The sequence below is a fragment of the Amblyomma maculatum genome, chromosome 5, assembly GCF_055883805.1.
Source record: "Amblyomma maculatum isolate TAMU_Amacu chromosome 5, ASM5588380v1, whole genome shotgun sequence".
NCBI classification, from domain to species: domain Eukaryota; kingdom Metazoa; phylum Arthropoda; class Arachnida; order Ixodida; family Ixodidae; genus Amblyomma; species Amblyomma maculatum.
In genome coordinates, this window is record NC_139348.1 from 2,029,709 (window position 1) to 2,054,155 (window position 24,447).

The 24,447-nt window shown below is 41.8% G+C and overlaps 1 protein-coding gene across 8 annotated transcripts in view; it reads right to left on the minus strand.

Annotated features, from left to right (window-relative positions):
* The window catches only part of Cip4 (formin-binding protein 1-like Cip4), a 213,183-nt gene that overhangs the window by 23,942 nt on the left and 164,794 nt on the right, over window positions 1-24,447 (minus strand). For 7 of the 8 annotated variants that reach the window (XM_084603466.1, XM_084603465.1, XM_084603460.1 and 4 more), the window contains exons 4-10: window positions 21,809-21,956; window positions 21,016-21,078; window positions 18,676-18,780; window positions 14,813-14,941; window positions 11,486-11,632; window positions 7,792-8,010; window positions 3,080-3,198 (exon numbers count right to left, since the gene is read on the minus strand). In XM_084603466.1, the coding sequence (XP_084459592.1) occupies window positions 3,080-3,198; window positions 7,792-8,010; window positions 11,486-11,632; window positions 14,813-14,941; window positions 18,676-18,780; window positions 21,016-21,078; window positions 21,809-21,956 (930 nt within the window). The remainder of the gene's footprint in view (window positions 1-3,079; window positions 3,199-7,791; window positions 8,011-11,485; window positions 11,633-14,812; window positions 14,942-18,675; window positions 18,781-21,015; window positions 21,079-21,808; window positions 21,957-24,447) is intronic. The other variant, XM_084603463.1, reaches the window with a different exon arrangement.

Sequence of the window (24,447 nt, forward strand, 5' to 3'; positions counted from 1 at the left end):
GACCGAATTCTGCCGTACATCACGTTCGCATACAACACTGCACTCCAAGAAACAACACGCTTCACTCCATTTCATTTGGTTCATGGACGCGAACCCTTGACTATGCTGGATGCCATGCTTCTTCCAGATTCTGCTCCCTCCACTGTCGTGGGGGCTGACGAATTTATTCGTGACGCAGAAGCTGCACGCCAGCTTGCCCGACAGCGAATTCGGCACCAACAAGTACACGGCGCCCAGCGCTACAACCTGCGACACCGAGAGGTGACTTACACGCCCGGCGACCAAGTCTGGGTATGGAGCCCAATACGGTTGCGAGGGCGCTCTGAAAAGCTTCTGCGGCGATACTTTGGACCTTACGAGGTGCTCCGCCGCCTCAGCGCGGTGAACTACGAGGTGCTACCACAAGGCACTGTACGCTCCTCTCGGCAGCCGAAATCTGAAATAGTTCACGTTGCCAGAATGAAGCCATATTACAATCGTTAAACCATTTCAGGGTCCAAACCAGAGCCAGAGACTTTCCCGTAAAACTTGCCCCGCTTTTCGACCATTCCCCTACGCTCGCGGCATCGGGTCGATGCCCCTTGGAAGGGGGGCAATGCCACACGCTGACCAACTTCTGGCGCCACCAAGTGGTCGAATGTCTTGGCACGTGGTTAAGCATCATCCTCGTCTCTCTCGAGTTTTCGCTTGATTAAAAAGGGCCAGCTCGGTTGTAGTGCTGCTTGCTACGTGTGTTGGTGACAATATTATCAAAATACTACTACTACTGTTGCACAAATAGAAGCTATGTGCACTTTGAAAAATACTACAACTATTACTAAAGAAAAGAGAAACGGGGAGAGAGCTCATCCCTTCAGCACCTGCCAGCTCCCTGTGATGTCACGGTGCCCTATACAAACAAGGGGGTTAACCATTTCATGAGCACCGGTTGAAGCCATTTACTGGAGGGCCTTCTCTGAGGGGCCTACGCCACTTCATTCTTGAGCTGCACGCGACACAGTGTTGTGCAAATAAGAGGGAGTCACCACAACAATAGTGGCGATAACCATGTGCATGCAACACTTACCATTACTGCTCCAGTTTCTAGCAAGGGGTAGCATAAGGACCATCCCAAACCGTCTTTTTATTCTTATCCCTTCATTCACTAGACATCTTAGCTTTCTTGAAATACAGCTGTACGAAAAAAAAGCTATGCTCTTGCTCAAGGTTTAACTTGGCTTCAAACAAAAGCCGTTCAAGGCCCACACTGCAGTGGGGATTGCAGCTTGAGTTCTCAGTATAGTATATTAGACAACTGCCATGACTAGCAACATTCTATCCTTCTTTTGATTGACTTTTTGTTTTTAATGAACCACTACCATCCCCATGCACGAAAAGGTCACAAACACATATGGTGACCATCATCTCTTAACCCTTTCACTGTCGGCTGTTTCTGACCGGGACACACACCCAGTGTCGGCTTGGTTTCAGAGAACGAGCATATCAGGGAATGAGCATAAAGATTTATTTTGCATTATGATGGGCATTCAAATAAATTAGTCAATGCAATTTGCACATTTCAGTGTTCTGCAGGTGTTTAAATAAACATCATCATCATCAGTCTGACTATAAATTATATATGATAAAATAAAAAAAACACGCTCAATACTTCTTCAGAGTGTGGTAGATCCTGAGTCCGAATCCGAGCTTGGCTGGTAATCAGAACCCGAAGAGCCATCGCTTCAGTCAGCTGTCGAAGGTCCCGCGCGGTCCGCCATCCGAAAGTAAGCGGGCGCGGAGGGCGCACATTCAGTGGCCAGCACAAGGGGGAGAAACGGCACGTAGTGAAGTCGAAAGAGAAAAAGATGGAAAGAGGCTAAAACACTCATGTGCTGCTGCTGCTGCTAACGGCAAGCTGTCCTCAAGCGAGGGCGCGTGGAGAGAGCGAATGCAGCAATCGAGTCATATGTCAGTCGGAGAGAGGCAATCGCGTGCGGCCCTGAACTTGCCACGCCGTAGCGGAAGCGCGACAAAGAATAAAAATAAAAACCTCCAAACCTGCCGCAGATGGCAGAACAAACTTTGAACCCATAACCGCACGCGCGCGCCGAAGGTATGCACGCTCGAGAGAGTAGTGTCAAGGAGCGACCACGCCCCCTCCCACGAGCAAAGAACGGGCGGGCGCGGTCGCACCATACTCTTCCATATGTGTCATATCGGCGTGGAGCGAGTCAACGTTGAGCGAGTATATCAGCTTGTAGAAAGATTCAACAGATGGCGGAGCAAGTCCAAGCGCGGTAGCTTTACGGTGAGGCGCGAAGATTTGAACGCAAGATAGAATACGTACGGGTACGTTATTGACACTGCGGGGAGGAAACGCGAATATGTACTGGTACGTTCGCGACAGTGAAAGGGTTAAATATTGAGGTTATTAATAAAGGAAAGAAAGCTACAGAGAACACTACAAAGGGTGACATAACCCCATAATTAAGCACTGCACAGGGCAGACAAGTGGCACAATCAGATGCGACCTGATGGTTACTGCTCCCTCTTTGTAATATTTCCAGTATCTAGAATTCAGGCTTTTTCTTTAAATTCTAGTTACTGCCCAATGGAGGATACTTAACAGATGATAATCACAAAAATTAGGAGGACACTTCAGCTTCGTCCTAAGAGTAGATGTGATAATGCCTTTAAAAGTGTCTTTCCATTCTTCAGCTTTAAAGATTTCCTTGCATTATTTTAATTTTTGAAAGCAATACAGTAGCATGTTAGTAACTCATACGCACAACAAAGCGTTCACTATGTGCTCCTTTGACATGCTAGGTATTAATGACACTTCATGGCCAATGCGTTACGGGCCCATCCGTCATGCAGAGGGTTCAAACCTAGGCCCAGCACCAATTACAACAAGTTTATTGAACCGAGACATTCCTCTGACATGTTTCTTAGTTAAAGTTCTTTATTCCGGTGTGCGGTAATGGATTTTCAGGTGAACCAGCCCTATACACTATTGCACAATAATCCACGATGAACCAATAAACCACCTTGGATACAACAAACTGACTGCCCAGACCGTGGTAAACAAAAGCAGCCTCACCTTGCTTGCGTCAGTGTGTTGATCTGTGCTTTTGTCTTCTCCAGCTCTTGTAGCAGTTTTTTTCTCCGCTGATTCGGAGGTAGATTGCTGTAGTCATCCTTGAATTCGTCAATGTTGTTCTGGTTTTATTCAAGCGAGGAAGAAGGTGAGAGAAAAAAAAAACATCTGTTCACTAAACTGCGCAATGTCAAGCATATTTTTCTATGTGCACATTCGAACGTGCAAATTGCATGCTCCAAATGTCTTAGTTACTAAAAAATGAAATAAGGAAAAAGAAAGATCACGTACAATGAGAAACATAATGAACACAAGGTGACCATTATTTAAAAATACACGCTCCCTCAAAGAAAGAAAACATGAGCGATTGGCTTTCAGACTTTTTTTTTTTCTTTAAGATGCTGCAACCTACATTCCCTGCCAACTCAAACACAAACTAAAGAAATGACTAAAAATTAATATATTCCTAAAATACCAGTACATATCGCATACAAATACAAAGTGCATCAAGGGAAAAGCTAGCAAAATACTGCACACCAAAAAGATGACAAAACAAGCACAAAAATAGTATGCCACTATAACAACAAATGCAGGCATACAGCATAACATTGGCCTGAAGCCATTCCCCTCAGCATGGAGTAAGCAGTTCTTTAAGACGTCTCAGCCAGTTTCAGCCATTTATCCAGGCACAGCATGCAGATGATTTGTACACCAAATTTTATAGAAATGGAACAGTGTGTGCAATAAAAAAAAGTTAAGGCATGCCTTATAGGGCACAGCTTAGCTAATAAAATTCTAAAAGAAAATATTCATGCTACAACATACAAGTAAAAAAGGGATGCGAGAACACACAAAAAGTCAGAATGGTTAAATTCAGGCTGCTTTTGCCACACCAGGAGTAAGTCTAAACTAATACAATAAACATTATATATATACATATCATTATATTGGCAATATTTTTCTCTTAAATATATGTGTAATATGAAAAATATCACCAGGATACACCATGACAGCTAGCCTGATAGTATTTGAACAAGACTGCAATGGAGCAAGCTAGCAAGCACAAACCAGCTAGGAGTAGTTTCCATATCACTCAGTTCACTGGCAATGTTTTCATTACGGACACACTTTTAAATTAATGTTCTTGCTGAATGTCTGCACGTTCCATGAAACCCATAACGAAATGGTCACCACAGTCAGCGGCTAACATGGCTCGCATTAAGTGCTACACTGCCAATGCTAAGGCCAGAATGGAATACAGGAACCGAGCAGACTGAATGAAGTATGCAAGAGAGAAATGGAACTATAAGCTGAGCTTAAAACATCAATAAAATAAAGCTCACCAATATATACATCTTTTTATACTACAAAAAGATGCTTTATACTGCACTCATAGTTTGAAAACAAAGGTAAATGTACAGTGCAAAAACTGTTTTTCATTGAGGATAGCCCCAGATGAAGACAAGCTTAACTTAATAAATTGTGCCTGGATCAGAACGACACATGAAAGAAAAGATATGACCATACGGCACCACATTTCAGCTTTATGCCTTTTACCCCATGCTGCTCGTACTAATTCATTCACTCCCAAAAGGCCAAGCTTGAGAACAGCTCTCGGGTATGTGCTCCTAATCCATATTGCTACACAGCTTCTGAGATGCTCGTAACAACAGTGCTCATTTCCTAAGACCCATGCAACTTTGTTGAGGTTAGTTTTGCAACACACTTTGCACATTAAGAAGCAGCCAAAGTAAAATTTCATTACCAATTTCATTTTTAACGGCATCAGAGTCAACTGAGCTCCAAACTGCACCATTACAATCACGTGTCTGCCTTAAAATTCGGGGTACCCTAACAGGCATGATGACTGCCAGTACAGTACTGTGCTAGCCAGAAGGTTCCCTCCAGTCATCGTGAAAAATAGAAGCGAGTGTATTCTTGAATCAAACAACCCAGTCTTTTATGCCTCCCCTCAACGGTCATCACCTGAAGAAAAGATGCATAATCGGGGTACTGCTGTGCTATTCGTTGAAGATATCTATCTTCAGTACGATGTGGATATTACTGTATGCATACAACCACAACACTGCCATTGACGTAGAGTATCTTGCAAGTCACACACTTGCCCTGTGATCTAAGCTATGGCTCTTGAAATAAAAAACGGTGATCCACACCAGATAAATAAAAAAGCTTTAAATCGGGGTTCTTTAACGGCTGCTTGCAGAGCGACTGTCAGATAAGAAAAGTGCTAGTTTCAGACCTTCTTCTTCATTGCGAAATCCCACGCAAGCATACAAAAAAGAAAAAGAAAAGTGTGAGAAACACAGTTAAAAGTGAGGTGCCATGCCTAATTTGAAAACTGCAGTGCACATACTAGCATATCCGAGTAAGAGGAAAGTGTAAGTAAAGAAGAGGGCAAGGCAAGTGGGCGTGGCAAGGTGCATGTGTTAGCCAGAAGCGGTACTTGCCAGGCAGTGACTGGTCCCCAGTTTGTTGAGATACTTACGTGATGGAAGCAGAAGAGAAAGGAGGAGGGAGAAGAACCACCACCAACCAGCATTTTTTTGCATTTTGTTTTTGTGTGTGTATACACATAAAGGTTCCGCAGAAGCAAAACAGGGGAGGGGTAGAAGGGTGGGAGTTGTTGGCAAGAGAGAAATTCCACCCAGAGAAGAGAAAGAACAGGGGTTGGGCGAGGGGAGGGACAAAATACGACATGTAAGCCTTCAATCACTGCAGCCAAACACAGTCTTCTTGTATTAGCACTGGCCTCTCCAACCAAATATTTACAATATGAAAAGCTGCAGAACAGAGGCCTGATGATAAATCTATTCAGTGTACAACTCCCCATCCTTCCATACCCTCCCCAATATAAAGCAACAATGAAAGAAGAAAAACTCTGAGAGGTACTTTTGCTCTTTTTTTTTTTTTCCAAGCACAGCATTAGACAGACTGAGAACAAACCATTTGTTACAAGTTCAAGTCTGTTTTAGATGCATCAAAAAATGGATTGCATCCCAAAGCACAAAAGCTACATCACTGCAAACAACAAATACTTTAAAAGACTATAGACACTAAATTTTGGTGGCATTTTTCTTGTTAATGAAGCGCAAGTCATTCCTGCATATCGATCCGCACACAGTTCTCGCTTACAAACACAAAATAATATACAACTGAATTTTCTTTTCTCTCCAGTTTCGGTTTCATTATCCGAGAGATGGCTGTGACGTCACAATCATGTCTTGACGCACGGCATGAAAAAACAGCACTATAATCACTCGCTCTTCACTTGTAGTGATTTCTGTTCTTGAGGTAGGCTGGCTTTATCATTGTAGTGAATTCAAATGACACAGCAAAGATTTAATTGCTGTATTTTCATCCCTCACGTGACCTAGACGACTGTGACGTCGCAGCCATCGCTCGGCTGCTGAAACCGAAACCGAAACAGGTGAGAAACGAAAATCAATTATAAATTATTCAACAGTCGTAGGCAAATGTGATGTGGTGATCCATGTACAGTAATGTCTTTGGCAATATTACAGATGATAACACACGAACCGAAAAATTAGGTGTCTATAGTCTTAATAATATTTACGTCGAAGAAGAAAAAAAAAAAGGATAACCACAGTGAGGAGCTTTCCTATGTTGAAGTAAGAGCTGCTCCAAAGCAAAGTTTGAAATGACTTGCCTCAAAAAAAAAAAAAAAAAAAAAAAAAAAAAAAAAAGAAAAAGAAAAGAAAAGAAAAAAAAAACAAGAAAACCTTGAATTTTTTACCTAACCTTCTATAGTCAACCTAATTTGCAGGTCAGGCCAATTACTGCAACCTCACATAAAAACTGAATCAAAACATGGTCACAAAGTAGCAATTTTGCAGCTGATAAGCCATTCGCAGACTGAAAAATGAAAATCGAGAGACATTTCTACTCATTAAAAACGAGAAGCAACACAGCTAGCTGTATATACTCCTCCGAACCTGTTCCTGCGTGAAACAACCCATGCTGGAGTTTTCAGTTATGACATACCAGACTGAAACCATTTTGTTCAAAGAAGCTTTCACATGGAAGACAAGTGCGTGCCTTTAAAAGAAGCGAAAAAAAAAAAGCCCATTGCTTTCTTTGTAACACACTTCACTGCACTATTTAAAGGGGAGCTGAAGTGGTTTTTGAACATTTGGATGAGATACAATGATTCGAATTTACCAAGTTTTGTAGGTAAAGCATGTGAACGATCTTTGTGCTAGCATTAAAAAAAATGAGTAATAACAGTGTAAAAGTTGCGTCTTCTCCTAACTGTGCCAGCGCAGTGCAGAAAAACTCGATATGCCACTGCTGCTCAAAGAGACAAATAAAATCAACAAAATACAGCAGATAGCTTCAGATACTTAACGGTGAGGGACCTCACATAGGCTGCATTACCAGGCATCATCCTTTTCACAGAGGTCAGAAGGAAAAGCTTTATCAGGTTCCGCGATTCTTATGGGTGTTGGTCACCATCTCTCACAACCACTAGGTGCAGTAACTGATCAGAAGGTTTAAGTTTGTTTTGGAAGGCAGGAAACAAAGAATGAAGCTAAAGGTGACCAAAACTTTGCTGCAGAAACCAGCCTTGGGGTGCAGAAGTATGCTGTTCTGCTTGATGAAAACATATAGTTCAAAGAAAGAAAGAAAAGGGGTATGACAACTGGGCCTACAGTTGGTGCAGCCACTCTGTTCACCTTGTTTGAGCTGAAGATGCCAAACAGGCCCGACCGCTTCTTCTTGCCAGTGGAGATGGTGCCTCGAACCGTGTCTCCCGCACCTCGGAACGATGAGTTCACTGTGCTGCCGGTCGTGCTGCTCGAGTCACAGTTGCGCGTCACACTCAGGTCTTCAAAAGGAAAGTCATCGGCTGGCACAAATCCAGACTTGTACCTCTCCACCACCGTTTCAGCATCCTGCACACAACAACATGGCGACCAGTGCATAAGGTTTTGTCTGCTGCCATTCACAGACAGGCATGCAATGCAACACAAACTCAAATCAAATCACAACCAGGGGAGGATTTAAAAGGGTGACGGATGGAGTAGTAATATGTGCGCAGAGAGAGAGAGAGAGAGAGAGAGTGTGTGTGTGTGTGTGTGTGTGTGTGTGTGTGTGTGTGTGTGTGTGTGTGTGTGTGTGTGTGTGTGTGTGTGTGTGTGTGTGTGTGTGTGTGTGAGAGAGAGAGAGAGAGAGAGAGAGACACTGACGATACAGGAGAGCGGACCTTTGCTCAGCTGCCACCACAGTCACACTAGTGTAGTGACGTAAGAAAGAAATGGAATGAGCAGAGCTTTGTGCACCCGCATTGTATGCTCAGCAAACAGTTTCAAAACTTCCCAGAAATAGGGAGTTTAAAGTAGAAAATAAATATTTCAGGACCAAACTCTCAGTCATGACAGACAATTTACGGCAAAGATGTACCTTATTATGCATCTAATTAACTAAGACTCATTAACCCTTTCACCGTCACGAACGTACTGGTACATTTTCGTGCTTCACCCCCACAGTGTCACTGACGTACCGGTACATTCTCTATGATGCATTCAAAACTCTGCGCCTGAGCACGAAGGTGGCACACTTGGACAGGCTGCGCCATCTGTCAAATCTTTTGACAAGTTTATATTTTTGCCCCGCATTGTGTTGGTACGTATATACTGAAGAGTATGGAGCGACCGCGCCCACCCCTGCCACCTTCTTTGCTGGGGGGCGCGGTCACTCCGCGTGCACTACTATCGTGCTAAGCGATCATGGTTATGGGTTCAAGGGTTGTTCTGCGATCTGCCGCAGGCCTCTCCAATAGGTCGACACATGACTCGATCGCTGCTTTGGCTCTCTCTTGCCGCGCCCTTGCTTGCAACTAACAGCAGCAAAGGAGGTTGTTTTAGCCTCTTTCCATCTCCCTATGTTATCTTGATTTCACAACATGCCATTTATCTCCGTTGTGCGGGCCACCGAAAGTGCGCCCTCCGTGCGTGCGGTTACTTTCAGATGGCTGACCGCACGGGACCTTCAACTGCGGACTGGAGCGATGGCTCTTTTAACTATAAATACGAGTCGAGCTTGGATTCGATCTCTCAAGAAGTATCGAGCAGTTCTTTTTTTTATATTATCCTCATTTATCCAATTTATAATCAGGTTGATAATGATGATGATGTTAATTACACACCTGCAGAACACTGAAAAGTGCATATTCCGTTGACTATGTTATTTGTATAGCAATCAATCAAAAATAAATCGCTATGCTCGTTCCCTGTTATGCTCGCCAGAAATGCCCGACAGCGAAAGGGTTAATTAGCCTTTTAATTTTTGCAGTTGGATGGCTAGTAATGCCCATGGCGAGTTCAAAGCCATGGACAAGGCTATGCAATATCAGTTCCTGAAATGATGAAACGATCATATTCTGAAGCCCTGCAAGCCCGAGGAAATCCAACGCTTTTTGCTGCACAAAAGCAAATTTGAGCACATTATACAATCGAAAAGCTCAGTGGACATCCACTGACGACGTGTGGCAATAAGTATGGCCCCCGATCTGACCAGTATGCCCTACTGCACTAGATTATATGCATCACTTTGCTTCACCAATCACTGCAAGGAAAAGAACAGTCGTTATCAAATATGCAGTCATTTTTTGGAGCAGCCGAGGAAAAGAAAATGCGTGACACGGCACAGAACAGCGAGCAGTTTCAATCAGGTGGCATAGTCGTTGCAACAATTCACCAGTGGACGTGCAGTTTCCAACACCGCATCGTGGGTGCCGGATACACTCTCTCGGTTTTGTGAGAAAAAAAAGGCACTGGATTTCGATGTACTGCAGGGCTTGCAAATATACAAGTTTTTCTTTTCAAAAGATAATATGGCATTTGTCTTATCTCCGGCTTCTAAGCCCCCCCCCCCCCTAGTGACATTAACCATCGTATTGGTGTTAATAAAGAAGTTAAATAGTACCTTTGAGTGAATTCGCTATTAATTGAGGATTTTACAGTAAATTTTGTCCACTGAGTTCGAATATATTTTTTACTTCCCATTTTAACCCACTATAGCATACTTGAACAAGCCAGGCTTGACACAAGCCGGCTGCTATTTCTGGCTAATGATGAGCCCAGTTCTATTTTGTGGCCCACTGTATGATTTGAAACGATGGGGGCCTTCCAATACAAACTTTAGCTGAGCTGAGAGATGCTGACATGGGCACTAAAAGACTGTTTTGGTTAAAATTTCATGAACAAAAGTGTTCGTTAAGAGGTTACAGTATTCTTGAAAAAGCTGGAACACCCAGTATGGAGTGGATAAAGTAAGACTATCCTCATGCTACTATTCAGCAAGGAAGGACAGAACACTGCAGCTGTTTGTAATGCTCACGCATGAGAAATGAAACAGATATCATGCATAAATCCTGAACAGTATGCTGCAGGGTGCATGTGAAAACAGCAAGTATAACCAACAAACTGACAACCGTTTATGACGAGCCATTGCAATTGCTGGATTTTGCAAGTTATAGAACAATCATGGATATCAACTTTTGTCCGCTACTGTTTGTTATATATAATTTAGAGTAACTGTTTTTTACAGAATTACGTAGCCCAGCAGGATTTCCAAACTACTGTCTCACAGTCAAAGAGAGGAAAAAACGATTTCATATTCTTGTCGTCTACAACAAACTTACACTCCCGAGGTTAAAGTGAAACCCCAAACATGTGCTCCTTTTCCGAACAGCCTTAGAATTTGCAATCACAAAGTCAACACTAAGTTTCTTCACACATTAAGTTTAATCAGCTGTCAGGGCAAGCTTGACACCACAAGATGTTGGGCTCAGAACTGTCCACATTATGTGCACGTGTGGGCCCAACAAGCCTCCACACTTTGAGCGGCAGAATGTAAGGCAAAGAATTTGCAAAAAGGACTCCACACTGCATGCAGTATACACACCTCAGCCAAGGTGGCTTCAACATTAAGAGACCATAGCGTGTGCCACACAAGGAAGGCAGTGGATGCAATAAAAAGGCAAAGAGACAACAACACTTCCCAAGCTATTTCGGGTAAATTTTCACTGGACGGTTGCTCTATGTACCGGAGGTTCCCCATTCACCTTGCAGCATACTTTTTTTTAGCATAGCATTCACCCTTCTCTTTTTAGCCCGGATCATTTTACCTCTCAACAGAAAATGTCTTATTTCCCCAATTTAACTGCAACAAATTCTAGCACAAGGCGACAGCCAACCACCAAACAATTAATTCCGAGCACATAAATGTGGACACTGAATTCACTCAAGCACATTCGACGAAATAAATGCAGACGTTGCTCACACGTGCCAATACCGATCAAACACTTTGTTTTGTCATCAGCAAGGTGCTAAGGCGTAAAACAAGGAATTACAAAATGGCCCTCACCTTCTTTGGATCTATGGAGTCTGCAGCTGCTACAATGCCATCAAGGCACTTGAGAATGATGGGGATGACTTCTCGATGAATCTCCGCCGCTTTCTTTATGTAGCCTTGTAGTGATGCCGTTCGGCGCTCGTCTAAGCTCTGCAGTTGCTGTAATGCGCAAACAGAAACAAGTCAGTAGGACCCAGCAGACAATGCAGGAATTTTTTTCTCTTCTGAAATACAGGGGATTCCATGAAGGAGTTTGCTCAGCCTGCCCTCCCAAGCTTTTCTGCTGCAAGCTCGCCACTTTCCACGAAAGCCAGTCAAAGCTCAGCAGCACTTGGTCCCCTTCTGGTCACAAACCAAGAAGGCTCCTCAATACAGAGCTAAAGCCACCACTAGAGACTAACTTTCTAAGGTGGCTCTGCAGCATAGTTAAAGAGACCTTTGCCACCAGGCTGAAAAGCCACTGAGAGAAGCCAGCATTTCAATTAACCTGTGGCAAAGCATGTGGCATGCAACGGTAAAGAAGGCAGCTACAGACAAACAAATAAAGGCTGCACAGGTTGCTGAGAAAGAGAGGGCACTGACAGAAGTAAGGAAAGCAAAGAACAGCAAACAGGTATAGGATTGTATAGCTGGAAACACTGTACTGTTGGCACAGTAGTGATGGCAGCTGTTGCTGCATAGGAGATTGTGCGACTTAAGAGTACCGTATTTACTCGAACATAACGCCAGGGGTGACTTTGCATATTGCCCAATGGGAAAAAATAAAACCACGAATGTAACGCAAGATAAGCATGTGAAAAAGTATCTTTAATAGAGATTGTGTGTGGCCCTTGCGGTCTCATCAAAAACACTCATTCATCGCCATCGTCGGAAGCCTGTTCGGTCAGGCTAACATTTAAAAATCGCCTCCCGCTGCATACGCCACCCATGTATGGTAGATTAGTTAACGTCTAGCAGTCGAGCTGTCGCAGAATTTCCAATTTCTTCCACTATCAGAATAGCTTTTTTGATCCTAGCGTCATACTGTGCAACGCGCATTGCCTCGTGCGAAATGCAATAACGATAGAACTGCGCTAATCCACTGCGAAAGAGGCGACCAGTGTGCGATAAAGGTGACAACGTGATTCTGAGCCTATGAGCAACGTTTTGATGTTGGATGGATTGGAATTTACCCTGCTACCCGCGTTGCCAACATAACATCGTAAAACTGCAGAAACCGAAACCAAGTGGTGGCGGATTCAATACGGCTGCACCCTGGCGCTGCTTTAGGCTGATGAATCAACGTATTCAACTATAACACGAAGGCTGATTTAGAGCCAAAAATCATACAAAAAAACTGTCGTTGCATTCAAGTAAATACTGTATTCCTTCCATATGTTAACATGCCATTTGCACTTTCTTGGTGAAGATTCTACCCAGGTTGGCCTGAACAGTTTAGATTTATTTATTTTATTTATTTGATCATACTGCAGACCCAGTGAAGGGTCCTGGCAGGAGAGGCAACAATTCCAAAAGAAAACAGAAAAGCATACAGTGCAAAATGGCACTGGCAGATGGCAGATGGCATAATAATCGTAATAATAGCTATTTGAAGTTCACCCAAGTCCGCAAGCTTCCTCTACGTGTTGTATTAGCGAAATTAAGTTTTCATCACATTGCAGTTCTTGTTGATGCTCAAAAATAATATCATCAGAAAAGAGAATGCAGCTTCTAACAAGGAATTTCATGAAAAATGCCCAGAATCTGCAGTGCTTTGTGCAATCACAGGAAACCAGCGGCCTTAGCCATCTTAATCAATGTACTTCATCACACTTCCCTCGTTCTATTCCATTTCTGAAGTTTTTCTCTCTTCCACCTCGTCGACTACCATCCGCAAAAAAAACTTGCCAGCCTCATCCCGATTTTAGTACTCGGTGTGCAGTCAGATGAAGTATATCAAGCGTTTACTTGTTTCCAGAACATATGAGGGGCTTTCAGCCGTGTTTCGGTGTTTCCTCCCTTTTTTTTTTTTACTGTCCGCTGTCCCCGAATGCTGCACAACTTGATAATCCCATGATACAACTGCCCCTATGTGTTAGCAAGCAACCACTCGCCATATCTGTCCAATTCCATTAGTGGTATTGCTTGTCAGAGAGCGTCCCACGCCTACATGTTTGTTTCTGTCAAGCCTTCCTCCACTTTACAACTGCAGTGGTGGGCGCCCCAGATGTCAGAAGAGCAGCTCTTGGCAGCATGCTTATTCGGCCCCTCAACATGGTACATAGAGCTCAACAGATTGCTGAAGTGCAGACCAGTGAGCTCTCCGGCACTTCTTAGAAAACCAGCCTGCGCACTTGTGGTTTGTGTTGTTGGTGGGGTTTAACGTCCCAAAGCGACTCAGGCTATGAGAGACGCCATAGCGGAGGGCTTTAGAAATTTCGACCACCTGGGATTCTTTAACGTGCATTGACATCGCACAACACACGGGCACCTTGCTTTTCGCCTCCATTGAGAAGCGGCCGCCTTGGCCGGAATTTGCCGTAGTCAAGCGCCCTAACCATTGCGCCACCCCAGCAGAGCTTTTTTGTGTATTTGAGTCTGGTCTGCATTTCTAGGTGAATGGTTGTACAAACTGCAGCACAGAACACAGAATATGCTGAATCCAGTATACATGGACTGGGACAAGAAATTAAACATCACTTGTTTTTGTTCACATATATCTGCGTGCAAAAATCAAAGAATAAAAAAATACATCTGCAACGAGCAGACGACAATGCATTGCCTACGCTCACCCTTTGCCTGTCAGTCAGAACGACAGACCAACGAAAAGCCTTTTAACAATATGAAGTACCGCACAAGGCTTGGGCAATGGCTCAGATACCAGCATACTGGATGAGGAGGCTGGCAAATGAGAGAGCATACGGGCTTTAATTTGAACATTTACTGCTTTTCAAGGCACACAGGACTCCAGTATACTTTAGAGACTATTTTCGATGCCTGATCTAAGCACTGGGCTTCTTTGTTCAAAATGAATGGACTTTAGCCAGTGGCCTTTTATTATACATATGGCTTTAGTATAGCCAAGAGCTTAAAGTTTTACTGCTAATAGCTTAACTGAATGTGCGCACAAAATCAGGCTAAAATAACCGAGAATCAACGCTGTCCGAATGACGTCCTCAGTTCGTCAATTTGTCATATTTGACAAATTACATGAACATGCTTTTATTTTTCATTTGTTCGCGATGAAGGTGAGCTATATTTCACCCGGTACAACTGAATCATGCACCAACATATGCAGCTTTTCATGGCCACAGTATCACAGGACACCCTGGAAAGAAAAAAAAAAAAAAAAAAACTTGCCTCAAACACTTTTGGCATAAGTTCAGTGTAGTGCTTTCGCTGAAGTAGGTTGGTTTTCTGCAGTTGATTTGCATAATCTGTCTTTGAGTCTTCACATGCTTTGTTTTTAGCCAGTGAATTCTGTTTCGCCTGCAAGTGAAAAAAATAGTTAATAAGTGCACATAATAAAAAAAAAAAAGAAAGGCTACATGAACGAAGTTTGTTCTTTTCCAAATGTGAGGAACACATCTCCAACTTGATCGACATCGTGCACGAAAGGTGAAGTTGTGGACAGAATGATAACAGACTCCACCCTGGCATTCCAAATCTTCCCTCACCTAGTGCAACTGAAACAGAAGTGTGCAATCGTACAAAAGAAATTTATATGAATATGTATCAAACACTTGTTATTTATTGCCTGGCACTACACCTAAAGAAAGTGACTGCCAAAAAGTGGTCCATATTATTCTGTCCAAAACAGTACATTCAATGGTCCAACTGATTCCAAATGCCTTGACTACCAATACTGCAAACTGTAACAACATGCAAAAGTAAGTAATGTGAAATGGCAACATCAGCAATAAAGGCTGCCCACAGACTGATAGATCGAATTCTGACTTTTGCACAAGTTGTTTCAAGTACTAAGTTGTTTCAGAAGTACAGCCTTCTGAATGTTGCCCGTTGTGCAAGAAAAAAATATACGCTAATGGTGTCAATGAAAACAACTACTTCAAGCCAAGAATTACCTCAAACAAAACCTGCACAAAACAATTAAACAGCACTGCCGAATCTACATTGGAGTAATGCGAAAGCATGGATGCTGCTGTTGGTTGCTTCTGGTTGCTTCTAGTAGCTTAATTCACTTCTTGTTTGCCCATTTTAGTCTTTGGTACTTTCAAATTGTGCGCCAATCCTTTCTATGCCCTTTTTGGGCTCTTCTTCCGGTTGCGTGACGTCACATCCTTGACGTCATATCCACTACGGCACCCGTTTCTCTCTTTCCGCGTTCCCTCCCACCTTCCTCCCTTCCCTTATGGCGCGGTTCAGGTTTCCACAGAACAAGTGTGGCAGATGCTGCACCTTTCCTTTCCTGTGAACCAATTATTCTAATTAATTACCTAATTAACTGATTGGCCTAATTATTTTTTTCTGCAGCAACATTACGTCAGCCTCTTTCGATTGGCACCACTCATCAATCTCTACCACTTCTCAATTACCTGCAACTGCTGCGGACACGATTTTGTGGACGCGGTTTGCAGACAGAAATCTGTGAACATACCGAAGTAATGGTTTCGCGTTAATAAGCATGTAGAAAGTACACTTTGCTGAAAAATATTTAAGGCTTAATAAATTCTTTCAACCAAGAGCAGCATTGATGCATGCTGAAGTGAACGGAAACAGATTAATTTTGGCCATTTGGTGTACTTTAATGTGCACCAAACTCTACACAGAGGCATCCCTTCATTTTGCTCCATTCAAATATACAGCAGCCGTGGCAGGGGTGGCCATCACTGAATACCATGGGTCCTGTATCACTGATGAAGGTTTGGTTTGGTTTATGGGGTTTAACGTCCCAAAGCAACTCGGGCTATGAGAGAGGCCGTAGTGGAGGGCTCCGGAAATTTCAACCACCTGGGTTTTTTTAACGTAATAAATGTAACCATTATTGGAAGTGCAGAAGTAGTACAGGACCTCATAACTGAAGAAGACATTAGCTGAAAACACCTACTTTAGATGAAAAACAGCAGTGCAAAAGGTGATCCTTTTCAGAGGATTGGCTTCTTTCCTAATAGTACTAAGCTGTACTAGTAAATGCAACTGTCAGCACAGTTAAGCATGTTACATGCACCAACAAGACGTGGCTCACTCCAAATAGTTGAAATACTATTTTCAAGTACAAACTTGAATAAAATTTATAAACATCATTTTAATAAAACATTAATGCTGTCAATAAGACTATCAATGCTAACTGTGGAGACAGGCAAACAGAACTGAAAAAGCTTCCAAAAATATGAACACAGGATGTTTTTTTCTAAGCTGTGCTCCACTGACTGGTGCTCACATCAGTATTAACGTTACATTTTTTCTCCAAATACAAAAATCAAACCCATTGCAATGACACTAATCAAGCTGTTCAGAGTCGCGCGTTCTTTCCAGCCTTCTACCTCAAAGGCGGCCTTTAGCTGGCCAAATGCAACCAAAGATCAAAGCCCAACCAAAACAAACTGAATTAGAGTATGTTAAAAAGTAGTAGTGGGTAGCTCAATATGCACGCAAGATTAGCACGCAAAACAGCTGTGCTTCGCTAATATGGACACCTTGGTTCCTGAGTAAAGCTGTCCGTAAAGTGAGTCACCTGTAGTAACACTTAACAAAATAACAAAAATTGTGAAAAAAGGAAAACTTTTTATGATTAAACCTTTACAGCATGAAGTCTACAATTGCGCAAATGACTCCGAAATTTCTCTTATGTGCCTAGAGCCGTTTACGCTGAAGTCAGTAATGCCAGCTATATTAGAGATCCCTGCAAAACAGAATGGCAGATATGTCTCACACTTCAGAAAAAAGGATTACTACTATTAAAAAACAAAAAATAAAAACGGATGTCACAAAGTTCTACACTGTACCTAAGAAGTGCTGCTTCGTGCTCCAATTTTTTTCTACCCTCACGTAGTGCAGCGACTTACTAAGGACACTTTAGCTGAGCTCTTGTTGCAGGAACAGCTTTGGATGATAAGGAGAATAAGAAAAGGAATACAGCTGCAATTCCCTGAGCATAGTAGGGTATGGCACGCATGAATTCTTAAAGGTTCCCCAGCAATTCATATCACTTTTGCAAAATGATGCCTTCCAAATACTATGGGCCCCAATTGTCATCTTTTTCTCTACAGTAAACACAATGCAGGCCTGAAAGGGTTGAGGTAGGTATGCTCCTATGCTTAAAAGGCAGCAGTGAAGTAGAAATTAGGCAGTCTCTCGGGAGCTCCAAGTGTGTTTCCGCATTATCTATTATCTTTAAAATATTGGGATGCAGTCTTAGGCACCTAGTGAGAAGTTATGGCATCTCATGGCATGATGACTTATCTCCCACTGTGATTTCCCATATCTCACACTGCTAGTATGCTGATGTATTCTGTCGACTATACATGACAGCAGGCACCTTAATACTTTTTTGTGACCGGGCCCTAGACTATTGTACTAGAAAGACGTGGGGGCATGGGCTTGGGCCCTTTCTGGCCTCTCCTCAAATACATGCAGAAGCTGCAGAGAGTTTCCTTCACAACTGTTGTTCATGCAACGTGACAAATTGTGATGCATGTTAACTAGTCACCTTGGTAGTGTAAAGTATTAAGCCACATACAAAAAGAGGAAACGGCCTATCATTCAGGAATTTATGCTTTCACAGTGCCTTTTCTAAATGTCCAGCACTCACAACACAAATAAAACACGTGGCTGTTGAGATAATTTTCTCTCATCCCTTCGATATAAATGCAACATAAAATACATGGGCTCTGTGCATTTTCATTTGTACACTGCCCAGACAGAGGTTTTCCATACAATCATTGAGACATAAATACACTGAAAAAGTTTCGTCCTCTCAAAAACAGCCCATTACCTAAGTTGCCCATGCTATTAACAAGGGTCGTATCAAAGAGGCATGACTGTACACTGGAACATTTAAAATGCAGGCTTCCATTTAAGCTACTGAACAAAGTGAAACCATCTATTTACGGTTAGTGAATACATCTCCGACACAAAGGCGTACCACTAATCTAAGAGCCACGAAAACACAGATGCGAAGCACTCTACGAAGATTCCAAACTATTACAGAAAACATTGTTTATCCAACATAACTAATGCTGCTTCTCATTAAGTAAGCCTACCTTCTCCAAGTCTGCTCTGGAGAGTTGAAGGTCAGCATCGGCCTTGGTGAATGCCTCTTGGGCCTTCTCAGCTTCCCTGAACATCTTCTCATAGTACTTTTTACTCTATACAAAAAGGGGAGAAAACAACATAAACATGCGAGAGCACAGCCCTGATCATGCAGAAATTCTATCTACACGTTTCTTTTGTGGACAGGTGCAATTTTCGCAACCAGGCAAAAATCTGGTGCAAAATGTTATTTGTGCGGCGATGACACCAATGGAAAGAAAGTTGCAGAAATCGGCTTAGACGAACAAAAGTTACACTTGCAATGTTCAATATACAAAAAGACGAAAACATCCCACTTCAGAGGCACTCCACTGCCCATTTCACTAACTCAATGATAACAGTAAGATAGAGCCTAAAAAGATAGCAGCAAAGCAATCATTACACCACCTCCTATGTAGCAGACGCCCATACGTCATCAAGAGCTTTATAAGGCATCCTGCAGCCACATGTCTTTTTTTAACACCACTAAGACAGTTACACCAGTGCCTCGTGCAGATCAGGTGTAAACAGAGTGGGTCCTTGAAAGCCTGCTCACAATCCTTGGTAAGGCTGGAAAATATACAGTCTCCTCATCCCTTCTTTTGTTTTGGATTTAATATAATCTTTCAACCTGTTTTCTCCACCGAGTGTGCACTAACAATCTCACTACAGTGCTTACGGAAATAGCAGGCAGCGTGATGACAGTAGGCAGAAAACACCTCACGAGGCAAAGACCAAAAAAAAAGCAGTGCTGCTCAGTTATGACAAAGATGTCAGATGTTTACAGGCTACCATATTTGCCACTGGGCTATATAGCAAAGGCCCGCAGCCATACTGAGCCATCCAGTGCCTAATACAGCAGCACTCTTAGTCCTTTATGGAAAGGTCTACAGCAGTAGTCATGCAGCTCTAGAGCTCTCAAGGACTAGCACCCTTTTGATGTTTTGAAGCCCTGAGGGTAGTGCCGTGACCCACACTGCAGATCCTAGGAGCAAAATCTGTGGTGCCAGAAATTTTGGGATAATTTTGTTTGCAGCCCTACATTTCTGTGCTAGCTTTGTGGTCAGGTGAACTGATAGGCACCTCGTTTCTTACTTCTTTCCAGGGTGTCAGAATAAATAATTTATCACGCTAAACACAGGTGTGAAGAAATTTTACACTCAACCATCGCTGGACAGGACCCTCCAACATTTGTCGCCTGATATCTATAGCTGTAAAATGGTTGCTGTGCATGGATAAAAACAATCACCACTTTTGAAGCAGATACAAGTACACGATTTAGGCACTCTCACGGGGACCGAGACATCAGGGCCCATATTCAGAGTTTGTGTCATTATCGCGACGGTAGCTATCTCCCCGACCTCGAAACGCTGGAAAATGATGTTGGCCCCTCTTCCGGTTCCACAGCGGCAACAACCGGTTCTGGCATTTCGACCAATCAGATGACTCGAGGTCACGCGAGATAGCAACACTTACGACACAAACTCTGAATACAGGACCAGGTCTCACAGTACGGACGTAATGAACAAAAGTGGTGCATTCGATTGGCTTCATTTACATGCATAACAGACTGATTGGGTGTGTATCCTGAAAACATTCTGGCTTTCTGGTTTTATCTTCCTGCAGGACTTCTTTCTGTGGCAGGTAAAGTCTGCACTCCACAAAGACTGGCTACAGAAAAAAAGTGAAGTGCTTCCTACAACAGCACTTCAGATCATGTGCGTCAAACATTTTTGTTTGCTTACCCATTACAAGAAACGTAAACAGGAATAATACTAGGGTCACTGCAATACTGCTCTTATATCAAATTCTTGTACTGTGCAGGTAGCTGAGTGCTTGAAATTTTAGCACTAAACCAAATGCAGCATAAACTGAAAGCATACTTGAGCAACAGCTACAGAACAACTGCACCCACTACACAAGGTGGTGAGATAGATACATAGAACAAGCATGCATGAAGTACAACCAGCTGAATAAAGTGTTCTTCAGAAACACACTCAGCCTGCAACACAAGGACTGTGCCTGCTTTGAAGACAAAGCCTAAATACTTTCTTAATCTCTATATTGGCATGTAGCACCAATCTTATAGCCACCAAATGCTACCTGTTATGCGCATGCTCTAGAATAGTTTACAAGCATCCAAAAACATCATTACGGGTTCCACCCTGTTTATGTTGATTTTTCTTTTTTAACTACAAAAGCTAACATCACACATAATAAAATATACTATCAAAACAAGTCGGCAGCAAATATTTAAAAGTTTCGCAAAGCAAGGAAGCCACCTCATAAAGAATGGTCTGTCAATGCTTTACCTTGTCCAGAGACGTGACGGAATTCTGCAGAGCTGTTTGCAGTTTCGAGCCTTCAGACAAAAGCTTCAAAAGAAGAGAGCATAAACATTAGTAACAATGCACAAATGCAAACTACATGTAAGAGTAACCCAAATTTTTTTTATGAGCTCCAATGCTGGAAATTAAAGGTTCTTTGACAGAAAGCAAAAACATAGGCTAGCATCATTTCTGCATTAAAAATACTCTCTTTATTGTCTATGTGATCCAACAAATGCATAAATGCACACAATAAGCTACCATACCCAATTCTAGTTGTACGCTCTCTCTTTGGAAGCATACACAGCACATTAAAAATATGGACAGCAACTAGGGTCACACCAATAGGCAGCACATACTTTATTTCTTTATTATTTACTTATTATTTCTCTCGCATCGTATGTTTCGGTTTCAACAGCTAAGTAACGGGTGTGATGTAAACAACAGGATGAGATCAGGTGAGGCACGCAAAAGCTGCAATGTGGTTAATTCACCAAAACTGCTAAGCATGTCCAAAAGCAATTATATTACAGTTTTTGCATCACATAGCCTCAACTTATCTACACCTAGGACTGGCTAGCCGTGTTTACATCACAGCCACTATTTGGTTGTTGAAAATGAGATGACATAAGGAAAAAAAAAAAAACTCAAATATAAAAATAGCCAAACTGTCCATTGTGATTATGTGTACTGTGTCCTGTGCGCCATTCCAAAAAAATATATATGCAATATTTCGAATATCAAACGACCAATTCATGCAAGTCAGCAGCCTTCCTACCCTTTTGCGTTCTTCTTTGAGCTCCTTGATAAGAGTGGCGACTTCCCTGTTTATATGCGTGGAGAGGTTCTCTGCTATTAGTTCGTGCTGACCAGCAATGTCATTGACTTCATTCAAGACCAAACAGAATGCCTTTGATGAGGTATAGCTGAAAGAAAAAGACACAAACAAAGCATTACCATCTGCACAACCCATGAATTATTAATAATAATAATAATAATAATAATAATAATAATAATAATAATAATAATAATAATAATAATAATAATAATAATAAAAGAACTTTGCACAAGAGCACGATGCCCGCCTGAGACTGTCTTAGCACTGCACAGCTTGTCACTACAGGCAAGCGTCTACTTTTTGCATAACGACTCCTAGAGCAGATTTTCAGTTTTGATGCAAACTGGATTGCACTCCGCCACTCTCTGCACAATGTGCTGCAAAACGTGCCAGCCATAAACATACAAAAATTGAAAATGGAAAGACTAAGCTGTGCTATAAGCAGAAGAAGCCAGAGCTGATTGTTTTTAGCAATTCAGCAGTGTTGTTATGAGAATGACATGCTTTCATAATGGAGTTTAGCACATATATATCAGTTCCTAGATAATTTGGATTCACCGTGCTGTTTAGTCTGGTAGGGAAAATGGGTCAGAGTTGCTATAACTACCAGGAAGTGAATGGCGACTGCTGCTTCCGAACAGCATAAAAAAAAAAAAACCTGCAGGTAGGCACACCATATAGACAATACAGCATATCTTTTTTTATATATTTCGAGCTATTCTGAATTATTTTCAATGTTGTTTATTTTGATATTCATGCTTTTCTTTTTTTCACTTTCTGGCTTTTTTCAGCAAGTTTGCAGAGATTTTATCTCTGCCATGTATAAAATTAAAAACCCGTGTGTATTTGAAAGAACATCTGAATTGCTGCCATTTAGTACATGGCATAGCGAGATTCTGCAAGTACTTTACTAAATAAAATGTTTTCCAAGACTCTTCAGAGCCACCTGCTTTATTCTATGATTCTTAAAGAGTTAAAAAAAAAAACACACACATACACAAGTGATATTTTCGAAAGTAAGAAAAAAGACATTGTACCACATTCTGTATATTCTGAAGCTTTTATCACAATTTCTTGTTTTTATATAGATGCTTTTTGAATATTTTATACACTTTCTTCCCCAGAAGTGAATCTTGTTTTTTATGTTATGTACAGTGTTTAAATATTATTCATATGTACCAAAGAGAATTAAAAAAACAGCTATATTTTGGTATACTGCACAATACATTTCAGAAACATTGGTATATGCATTCAATTGCATTTTTATATGTGCAGTATACTGCATAGTGCGTTTATAAGGAAAGCTTTTTCAGAATCCCTTAGGCTCGCCTGCTTTTTTATGGTTCCAAAAGAAACCAATGTGAACACTATAAGCTAATGTATAAGCACATATTTAGAAAACACGGAGAATCGTGGAACTAGCTAACCCTGCCACTTCATCACCACAGCCCCTTCCACAACATTAGTGCAATTACAAAGGTCCTTCTGCAGTGGTCGCACTGTTACACACCAACCACAGCCGACGTAAAAATTAAGAGACAACAAAAACAGTCTACAACAAACAATTGAAAAGTTGGCCTTCTGGGGCAGTTCATGTGTGTTTCATGACCATGAAAGGCAAAAATCTCCACACAGGGACCACATCAATCCACACTGTGTGGTGGTAGCTAGTACCAAAAAAAGAAAACTGAGAATGAAAAAACCTGCAATGCTCAAAGTCTCGTTTCCCTGTTTAGCCATTTCAGCATAAACAACTGTTTTAACTACGACCAGTGCGTGAATGAAATTATGATTCTACAACATACAGTTCCTTGAGGCTTCCTGTAAGAAAGAAAACCAGAGAAATGAACAAATCATATATATATATATATATTTTGCGAGATATCTACGATTCAAACTAAATATTGTAAATAGAAGTAATCACACATTTTAAGTGATAGAAGATTAAGGAGAAAATGAAAAATTTCATGTACAATGAATGTGAAGCAAGCTTTTTGTGCACAATTGACAAATTAAAAATTTCATCGTCAGCCGGAATCGACGAAATTAACACAAAGTTTCTCAAAAACACTAAAGACATTTCTTCCAAATTTTTATGCTTGTTGTTTTCTCAGTCACTCGCCACAGGTATCATCCCAGAAGACTGGAAGATGGGGAAGGTCATTCCTGCTTTCAAATCAGGTAACAGACTCTCCACTCAACTATCGCCCCATTTCCCTTACTTGCATCCCTTGTAAACTCATGGAGCACGTCATCTACTCTCAGATAATGCAGCATTTAGATTCTATAAATTTTTTCACTCCATCCCAACATGGATTTAGAAAAGGCCTATAATGCGACACGCAGCTTGCCATATTTCTTCACGATCTTCATTCCAACCTTGATGCTAACTTACAAACTGAAGCCATCTTTTTAGACTTTGCCAAAGCATTCGATAAGGTACCTCATCAACGACTACTCTTAAAACTTTCCACATTAAACTTAGATCGAGAAATTATTGTATGGATAAAAGAACTCCTTACAAATTGTTCACAGTCCGTTACTATTAACAACTACTCCTCTAAAAGTCTACCGGTAAC